This window comes from Verticillium alfalfae, genomic scaffold (genome assembly GCF_000150825.1).
Source record: "Verticillium alfalfae VaMs.102 supercont1.2 genomic scaffold, whole genome shotgun sequence".
Lineage (NCBI taxonomy): Eukaryota > Fungi > Ascomycota > Sordariomycetes > Glomerellales > Plectosphaerellaceae > Verticillium > Verticillium alfalfae.
Genome location: NW_003315037.1, coordinates 2375860 through 2386135, shown reverse-complemented (window position 1 = coordinate 2386135; position 10276 = coordinate 2375860). Strand labels below are relative to the sequence as shown.

General features: G+C 51.2%; 2 protein-coding genes across 2 annotated transcripts; one reads left to right on the top strand and one right to left on the bottom strand.

Annotated features, from left to right (window-relative positions):
- Window positions 1–1567: 1567 nt before the first annotated feature.
- On the top strand, window positions 1568–9897 carry VDBG_02200 (WD repeat and FYVE domain-containing protein; the record flags this gene model as incomplete). The annotated part of the gene is made up of 7 exons (XM_003007966.1): window positions 1568–1663; window positions 1727–3983; window positions 4032–4973; window positions 5022–8444; window positions 8496–8653; window positions 8708–9394; window positions 9455–9897. The coding sequence occupies 7 exons, from the start codon at window positions 1568–1570 to the stop codon at window positions 9485–9487; spliced, it is 7596 nt and encodes a 2531-aa protein (XP_003008012.1).
- Window positions 9852–10148, bottom strand: VDBG_02199 (NADH-ubiquinone oxidoreductase 9.5 kDa subunit; the record flags this gene model as incomplete). Its single annotated transcript, XM_003007965.1, has 2 exons — window positions 9852–9898; window positions 9959–10148. The coding sequence occupies 2 exons, from the start codon at window positions 10146–10148 to the stop codon at window positions 9852–9854; spliced, it is 237 nt and encodes a 78-aa protein (XP_003008011.1).
- Window positions 10149–10276: the final 128 nt, after the last annotated feature.

Sequence of the window (10276 nt, the reverse complement as noted above, 5' to 3'; positions counted from 1 at the left end):
TTGATGGCATGTTGATTGATCTTGATGTCCAATGTGAGGTTGAACGATAGGTGCCAATTCTAGGTTCTTTATAAAGAGCCCGTGTGAGCGGTGAGCTTTTACCAAGTAGTACCCTTGGGCACCCGTGGTTTGCATCGTCGAAACCGAAACTGACTGCGCGCTTTGAGTGGCTCCTCCCTGCTGAAATACCAACTAAGCCCTTGTCCTGAAAGGATTCCAGTATCAGCAATTGAGCAACCTGGAGCAATCATCAGCTAGTCCTGGATTAAATCATACGGTCCTTCACTACGGGATTTCCCTTTCTCCATGCACCCTCTGGCCTTCTAATACTTTGACAAGTAGAATAAGGTTATATAACTATCTCTATACTTTACTTACAATAGGAAGTACTAGAAAGGGTTATCTTATAATAAAGTAGTAAATATATATTGAAACCGGGCAGGTTGTATTAGTGTGAGGGGTGGCTGATCAGGGGAACGGACATTAGGTAGACTCGTGGCGGGGGCCTTCAAGGAGGGGCATCATCAATCAAACATCACACTTTGAAGCACCTACCTTTTTCTCAAGTGACTGTCGACATTGCCCTGATCAGAGGGGGCCTTCGCTCACCCCACTTCAATATTATATCTAAAGAGCTTTAAATAAGTAGTAATTAGGACTATTATTATATTAAATTCTTAAAATTTAATAGAGATATAAAATAATTATAGAGCTTTAAGGGCTATTTACTAGCCCTTTATTGATTTATCTATTACGTAGTTATAACTAGTTTTCCACTCTGACTTTATCGAGATACTCGAGTGTAAGAGAAGAAAGATTAGGTATATTAACTCTATAGCTAATTTTCGGAATTCAGCTATGCTTATAGCTTTTTCCCTATCGATTGTAGCTTTGCCCTTATTGGGCTGAGCAAATAACCATTTTCCGTCGCCAAGCGGCTGCCTGGTTGGGGTTTCGCACTGCCACTATGAACCCCACTACGCTTGGCTCACGGCGGGGCGTGACAGCCAGGATGAGCCACACTGCATTTGAGGCTGACACCTGAGCTTCCATGCAACAACGGCAAGGTTTCTGCTACTCGACTCGCCTACGTATACGCCTTTATCGTCTCTTTGGACCGTTTCGCCTTGGATTTTGAGGGCTGTCGTGCTTCTTGTTGGTAGACTTGTCGCCCTGCGCACGTCTGTGCGACCGAACGGCTCCTACCAGTTGCAAGCTTCCGGACTCTCCATCGATATCGACCAGTCGAGCTTCGATCTTGTACGCGAAGCCTACAACGCAAATACCAACGCCGATGCCAGAGCGCCTTGACTGCTACCTAGACCCACGGAGGGTGCTGGGACCGAAAGAATTGGAATGAAGGAATACCGAAATTGAAGAAAAATGGCAACCCTACCGCGACGATACCGCTCGTCTACCTCAAACTCGAACCCCGCCAACACCTCCAAAGCCACGGAAATTCTGCGAGCACTCCTAGATAAGCTGAGCGCCGGTGCACAAAATCCGACCTCGACCGGCTACCCGCAGATACCGACTCTCTTGAAGACACTCAACCACATACGCCAACATGTCGCCGCCGCCGACCCTCCAAGCTCACCTCAAGACGATTTCCGATACCTTCGAGGCTTCTACCGCTTGCTGGAAGTCCTTCGAGCCTTTTCCGGTTTCTACAACCCACAGACGCGAACGCAATCGGAGAAAAAAGAGCTATTTGAGCTACTAGAAGCTGTTCTGGATGTTCTTTCTGTCGCGTTCCGGGACACCCCCAGGCAATAAGCGTTACTTTCGCAATCGGGTCGAACGAGGCGGGTGGGAAGCTCTCGAGCAGACAACAGCCAGCATAGGCCTCGGCGGCAGTGACTCTGACCCTTGGACTCAATATCAAATATTTGGCAAGCTCTTGTCATTCTCGCTGGGCAACAAACGGCTGGATGATCTGTGTCAGGCCGTTGCTCAGTCGATACCTGACAGCAGTAGCCACCCAGCCTCAGACACGAAGAGTCAGACAGCAGCAGGCAATTCGGAGGCCACAGCGATCGAGGAGCCGGCTTTCGACATTGCGCACGAGGTACGCAATGTTATTCAGAAAGACAGCGTCTTCCGGAATCCGGAGATCATACGGACCGTGGTTGGATTCTGGGAATCAATACCACGGGGCTCTGACATCCCAGCTGAGCTGACATCCCTCGTCGTTCTTGATGTCCTGTCCACAGCTGTGTCCGTCTCGGTGTTCAACTTGGCTGCGCTCCATTCCACTGGGGTGCTGTCGCGATTCCTTCGCGTTTATTTCACTGACAACAGCATGCTCAGCGTCCCCGAGAAGGAGAAAGTACTGCAACTCTGCAAGAAACTGATGTATCTGGGTGTCAATCAACCTGCCGATACTCAGTTTCTTCTCGCCAGCAGATCTTCTGAGGCATCTGATTTTGCTCTTGAAATGACTTCCACGTACAGCGGTCCCCCTTTCTTTCAGTTTGATTTATCTTTGCATGGCCACTCATCTATTGAACTGCCCACCCTAGGGCGCTCATTCCCGCCCAACACATCACCAGGGTACACATTCACGGCATGGGTGAGGGTTGACAGGTTCGATCCTTCTTCTCACACAACCTTGTTCGGTGTCTGCGATGCCACCCAGACGTGCTTCCTCCTTATCTATCTCGAAAGGGACACGCGCAACTTCATCCTCCAGACTTCTGTGAAGACGCAACGCCCAAGTGTGAGGTTCAAGTCCGTCGCCTTCAAAGAACGGCAATGGTATCACATTACTTTGGTTCACAAACGGCCCAAGACCATCACTGCAAGTAAGGCCTCGCTCTATATCAATGGCGAGTTTGTCGAACAGCTCAAATGTGCATATCCCATGCCCCCTCCGTCTTCCAACGGAATAGCAGATGGATTTTCGGCCTTCACCACCGCCACACCCAAACCCAAACCAGTACAGGCGTTTCTTGGCACACCGAAGGGACTCGCCAGCCGGCTGGGTGCAGGCCTGGTCCTGTCAAGATGGTCACTCGCCTCTGCTCATCTATTTGAGGACGTGCTGAGCGACGATCTGATTGCTGTTCATCATGCGCTGGGCGCCCGCTATCAGGGCAACTACCAAGACAGCTTGGGTGGATTCCAGACCTATGAGGCATCGGCCAACCTGGGCCTCCGGAATGAGGTCTTTCACCCGGGCAAGGACGAGAGCTCTGATATTTTGAGGGCCATTCGCGAAAAGGCAGGGACTCTACTACCTGAAAGCAAAACACTCCTTAGCATTCTCCCAACTGCGGTCTTTCGGGAAGATGGTCTGCATCAAGACACCCAAATGCACCGCTCACTGCCGAGAGCAGCTGCTGCCAATCTTATCCAGATGACGCATCGCAGTGGTTCTGCGATTGCAATCAATGCCGCCTTGCCATCCCTGCCGGATGCTTTGGCAAGGACTCACGGCGTTGCGGTACTGATTGGAGACCCGGTCGTCATCACACCCTCGCATTTTGATGACAACCTTTGGCGCTTGGCTGGCTTCACCCCACTAGGTCTCAAGATTGTTGAACGTGCTTCCACGGTAGAGGATATTGTTCGCGCTGTCGAGATGCTCTTCTTATGTATCAAGAAGAGCTGGCGGAACAGCGAGGCGATGGAGCGAGACAATGGCTATGCCATTCTCGGCATGTTGCTGAGAGCGAAACTCGGGTACAGCGCCAATTTGGGAGCTGAAAGCGTTAACCTCCGCCTGGCCATTTCAACTGCCGAGCGAGACGCATTGAGCTTGCAACTATTAAGCCGCATCCTTGAATTTGTTGGCTACAACCACGAGGAGCCACTCGAGTCGTTCATCATTAATCCTTTAGCATACCGCGTTCTCCTCATCGACTTTGACACCTGGAGACGATCCGCATCTCTCACCCAAGAGCTTTACTACAAGCAGTTCGTCACATTCTCTGTGATGAGCAAGTATCATCAGTTCAACGGCCGCCGGTTGATACGCATGAGTAGGTGTAGCTCCAAGCCGTCCCGATGTGTAAGCTAACAGTAAGCAGGAATTGTGAAGAGGCTGCTTGATGCCATGAAAGCCGAGATGATTTCAGAAGACGTCATTTCTCATCTAATGAAAGCCTTGGAACAACTCGTCAAATGCAATTACACAGCTGAGGTTCACCGTGCATTGGCCCTCTTTATCACGTATGCTTTCCATTCGCCCGCATCATCTGCCTCGAGGACACCAAAACCATTGTCCATCATCAGTCGATCCAGCACTCCCGGCGGCCTCGTGCGGCGGTCTACAACTGACGTGAACGCACCTGTCGGAAGTGTAGCCTCGAGCTCTCCATCATCGCGATATCTCACCAAGAAGCAGTTGGGCACCAAAGTTCTAGGCATGTACGCCGATTTGCTGTGCGAGAAAGGCAATTTGACCAATATACGAAAGTTCGCCAGGACGGTAACGAACAAGGTGAGGATGCCCGACGATCCTCAATCTGCTTTACTGAGTATGGACCAGTGGCTGCTATACCTGTTGGCCGAAGACGATGCCGAGACGGTCGTGTACGGAGCAAAGACACTTGCACGACTGTTAGTGACTCATGGGACCGCGTACACTTCCAAGTTCGCAAGCAAGACTGGGGGCTTGACGATCATGGCGAATCGTCTAAAGCGCTGGTGGGATCTCCCTACCTTGTGGCCAATATGCTTCAGCATTCTTTTTGGGTATGATGTTGCTGAAATTGACTTCACTCGGGATTTTGAGTTCTTCAGTTTACTGGAGATTTTCGGCAAGTCCAAGGTTGTGTATCCTGAGGCTCTCCCTGTCATCATCTCAATGCTTCAGAACGGCCTCAAGGATGTTTTCAGGAATCAGGAAGATCCCAACTCCCCTCATGCAGAGGAGAGCTCATCAATCGCTCAGACAATTCGCGGTACCGCGGTCGAGACTCGGCCTCGCGCAAGGTCTATGGAACTTGCGCAAGCTTTGGAATCGCGAAGTATGATGGACTCCCTTGATTGAAAGGATTTTACTGATGTATGAACAGACCACACACGAAAGCCCAGCGAACAGGTTATGAGCCATGCATCGACCCTAAATACTGTCATACAGTTTTTGTCCGACCTTCACTCTCGGTCTTCTGATTTCAGAGACTTTGCTCTGTCCTCTGATTATGTTCGACAGCTCCTCTCTGCATTGTATCCTATTGTTGTTAGCACCGATGCCTTGACTCCAGAGACGGAACTGGGATCGCGTGACTCGACCCTTACTTTCGAAGGGGCAGATGTCATCATCCGACCTTTGGCTGCGTCTGGCCCGTCTCCGATTATTCGAACGAGCAGTATCGAGGATCCGACTACGCCACAGACAAATTTACGAGGCACTCCTCTCCGCAAAGCATCGTCTTTCATCCTCCTCTCCACTGCTTCGCAAGCTTCTGACAGCGCATCGACGAAAAACAAACACGCCAGGACCACATCGTCCCAGCACACGAGCGGTGCTACTCGTGATGGTCTGCTGGAACTGGTCATCAACGTTTTCATGGATCAAGTGCTGAATCGGAAGGAATTTCCGGGCTTCGGGCTGTTTTCAAAGGTGCCGCCAGGTTTCCAGGAGCACCAAGCCTACTTCGAGTCCTATGTTCTTCGCCACACCATCAAACATCTGAGCAACAGTATTCAGTTAAAACAGGATATACTGAGCGAACCCAAAGTCCTCACCAACATGGCCCGATTCAGCACTCACATTGGGGAAGCCATCTTCGAGGGTTGGTTTTTGAATGGCGCAGAAGTCATGATGGAGCTTGGCGGCATGCTCTTAGAGTACCTTCAACGGCCTGAAATATCGTCTCTCAAGAGCGTCCGCCTGTGTCACCAAGCCGTCAACACCATACGTGATTCGTTCATGAAAGCCATCCTCCTCCGCTTCTCTGAGCTGGACGACCCTCAGACGCCAGAAGAGGATGCGACGAGGTTCATGGGGAGGTTGTTCTACTGGCAGACTTCGATCCTCGGGTGCTTATCTGGAGATGATGAGTATACACGACTACTTTGGTACCAGCTGTATACCAAACTTGTAGACGAGCGGGAGTCTATTCGTCTAGCTGCAGCTAACATCCTGCGGATTATGCTTGTACAGAAGCCTGAGGAAACCACTGCGCTCTTCAGACAAGGCTTGTCAAGTGACGAACGGAAGCTGACGGCAGATTTCAAAAAGCTGACTGAAGTCGACAACGAAACGTTCGTCGATTGGGTTGATCAACAACGACCATCGCTGGACGCCTTCTTCTTTGGTGGTATTTCTAAGACATGGGAAGACTTCGTTGCCATCGAAAATCAGAGAACCATGGAAAGTGGCAGAGTGCGCCTTTTGAGACGGAAGGAGCGCCTCAAGGCGTGGCACAACGAAGCCCTCATGGCAGACAATATCATGATCAGACACCAAATGGCTAACAGCTCATGGATGAAGAGTATCTTCAACAGTGAGCACTTTAAACATCAGCGTCTCATGCAGGACCAGCAGGATGACATGGCTTTCTTGGCCTCATCACTCACCAAAATGGACCGGGAGCTTCATCGTCCAGGCGCTGTTTTCAGTGAGCACACTCATCTCAAGTGGAAGCTTGATCGGACGGAGGGTCGAAATCGAATGCGCCTCCGACTATTGCCCGATTACTCCAGAGATCACGAGGTGTTTCAACCAAAGCGAAAGGCCGGCGACGGCGCGATTGGATCCGCACCAAAATTGAATACAGCCGTGGCGATCAGTCCGACGCCTCCCTCAGCTACACCCACAGCTCCCAAAGCTTCATTGGCCCGAGGTCTTGACAGCAACGATCTCGAAGATGACTCTGAAGCTACCTTCGCCAAGGCCGAGGCTGCAACTTCCGGGTCAGTTGTCGCGCCGGAAGATGATTTTGAGCTTGTGGATGATCCAAATGATGCTTTTGACGGTGATGATGGCTTCGAAGACAAGAATCGAAAAGTCATGCGGCGTCTCGAGCAAGGTGATCAAGTGCTGGCAGTCTACAATGTTTCCCGCATCGTTGGCCTAGAAGCATGCGAGGGCATCTTGATCATCGGCAAGGATGCGATGTACATTGTGGACAATGTTTTTCAATGCGCTTCTGGGGAGATTGTGAACGCATGGCAAGCCCCACCCGATGAGCGCGACCCCTTCTCAGAAATCATCACGGATGCGAAGACCACAGAGAAGCGACAAAACCTGGGCCGCAGCGAACAGGAATCGAGGAGTTGGCGATGGCACGACGTAATCAGTATCTCCAAGCGACGTTTCCTCTTCCGCGACGTTGCTATCGAAGTATTTTTCACGGACGGACGAAGCTATTTGCTTACCACAATGAACTCTCTATCAAGAGACGAGTTGTTCGGAAAACTCATGAATAAAGCGCCGCACACATACGCAGCGAGCTCACTACCCAATCCAGAAGATGGCTGGAGACTCGAGACTCTGAAGGTCTTCGAAGAATCCCCACAAGGGCTCAGCTCTAAGTTTGGTAACATCTTCAATACTGCGCCATGGAACCCCTCGATGAAGAAATGGCAAAAGGGGGAGATCTCCAACTTTCACTACCTCATGCTCGTCAACACAATGGCTGGTCGTACCTTCAATGATCTAACGCAGTATCCCGTTTTCCCTTGGGTGCTGGCTGACTACACCAGTGAGGAGCTCAACTTGAACGACCCCGCCACGTTCCGCGATCTCTCCAAGCCTATGGGAGCTCAGACATCCGGTCGAGTCTCTGGTTTCAAGGAATCTTACAACGCCCTGGAAGAGATAGGAGAAACGCCCTTCCATTATGGAACGCACTATTCCTCTGCCATGATCGTCTCGTCGTATCTCATCCGGCTTCCGCCCTTCGTCCAATCTTACATCCTGCTGCAGGGCGGATCATTCGATCATGCTGATAGGCTGTTCCAGTCCATCCCCCAGGCTTGGAAATCTGCATCATGCGAAAACAAGGCCGATGTCAGGGAGCTTATTCCAGAATTTTTCTGCCTGCCAGAATTTCTGACAAATATCAATGGGTACAATTTTGGAAACCGAGAAAGCACTGGTACAAAGGTCGACAATGTGGTGTTACCGCCGTGGGCCAAGGGTGATCCGAAGATATTCATTGCCAAGCACCGCGAAGCTTTGGAGAGTCCCTATGTCAGCCAACACCTACACAGCTGGATCGACCTCGTCTTTGGCCTGAAACAAAGAGGCGAGGCTGCCGTCGACAACCTGAACGTATTCCATCACCTCTCATATAGAGGCGCTACCGACTTGGACAATATCAGCGACCCACAAGAACGAAGGATCGCAGCGGGTGTCATTCATAATTTTGGCCAGACACCTCACCAGGTATTTTCCAGGGCACATCCGCAGCGAGATAATGGTCAAAGCCCTTCCCGGAGACTGGACACGTCCGTTTATGCCTTGACGCGACTACCCCATCCTCTGCTTGGTAGGTGATTGGGCACGAGTTTGTACCATGACGGAGCTAATACCACCACAGAATCTCACGACAAGGTTGCTACACTTATTTATGCCAACAAGCTCGATCGCCTCTTGTGTGCCTCTTCTTTCCGGCTCAATGTCCCGCCGTACGACAAATGGTTAGAATGGGGTTACGCTGATAATAGCATTCGATTCTTCTTCAGCGACAACCGAAAGGTATGAACAGTGACGCTCATCACCAACAGAACGACTTGCTAAACTTTGTGCTAGGCTGCGGGAATGTTCGAGAATCTCCACATCGGTCAAATTTCATGCGTAGTTTTCGCGAATTCGAAGACACTGATTACCGCAGGCGAGGACTGTGTCATCTCCGTGTATGCTGTGCAGACAGCGCCGGGCCGCCCAGTAGATCTTCTACCGCGATCCTCGCTCTTCGGACACAAAGCGCCGGTCACAACAATAGCTGTCTCGAAGTCCTTTAGCACATTTGTGTCCAGCTCCGCGGATGGTCAGGCATTCTTGTGGGACATGAACCGATTGGAATTTATACGAAAGCTACCCCTTGCTCGACAAGTCGAATGTGCCGCGATCAACGACGTCTCGGGTGAGATCATGCTGTGCAGCGGACCCAACGTTGTGCTGTACACCATCAATGGATCCCTGATTCTGGATCAGAACGTGTGTATGGAGCCGGATGACTTTGTCCACGCCTGTGCATTCTATGAAGGCACAGCCAGCGAGTGGCTGGAAAACTCACTCATTTTCACGGGCCATCGAAGGGGCCGCGTCAACGTCTGGAGGAAAATTATAAGGAACGGCAAATGGACGCTCGAGCTCCTCAGGCGCCTCGATCACATTGACCCTCGCTCGGAGTCAGGGCAGAATTATGATGCTGGTATCAGTTGCGTCACTCCGTTGCCCCATTGTGTCTACACCGGGGACGACGACGGACGAGTGGTAAGAGCTACCCTGATCCCGTTTGGCGTTTGACGAAGCCTATCACTGACATGCTTGTAGTTTGAATGGAATCTTGTGCAGCGAGACAGATAGAGTCCGTTCACGCAGGGAACAAGATCTGGATGTTTCGTCGGAAGAGCAGTATCGATATGAATTATGGAATGGGAGGATTTGTATTGAGCTGCCGTGTCATACTGTGCCGGCCCAGGTCTGAGAGCCTGGCATAGATAGCGGCCAAAACTTAGACTGTCGTCACCAGCAGAGGCAAATGTGGTGTGCATTGAACCTGACTCGCTCGCATGCTCCAATGCGGGAGCTGGGCGCTCAATTCTGGACGAAAGAGTGACCAAATCCTCCCTCCTATCCCACACGTCCTCCGACAACACTTAGTGAAGAGCCCCAACGCCAGGTTATGTACAATAGTAGGTGTCGATTCAACGTCGTAAGCAATGGCTGATTACTCGTCATCGTAGCCAGTCAGCTGCTTCCTCGGGCCGGAGGGTACTGTTGTGGTTCATAGTCAGCCGTCGTGCCTCGCGCTACTCTATAGAATGGTGAGCCTACCGGGATATGTGACGGGAATCTGAGGTGCGTTCTCATCGCCAAGCATCTTCCTCACGGGGGGGACGATAGCAAGCTGGACGGGGCCCGCGACGCCAATGACGATGGACCAGAAGTAGGCGGGACGCTCGCGGGATGCCCAACGGAGGTAGGTCAAGGGCGCAGCCCAGAATCGGGGGGTCGCGTAGGTCATTTTCGGCGCTGGCAAAGATGAATTGGTCAGTACTTGTCATCCATATAGTCCGAAAGATGGTGCTTACTGAATTGACCGGTAATGGTGCTGCCAGTTGGGATTGAATAAGCTCAAGCTGGCTTTGAGGT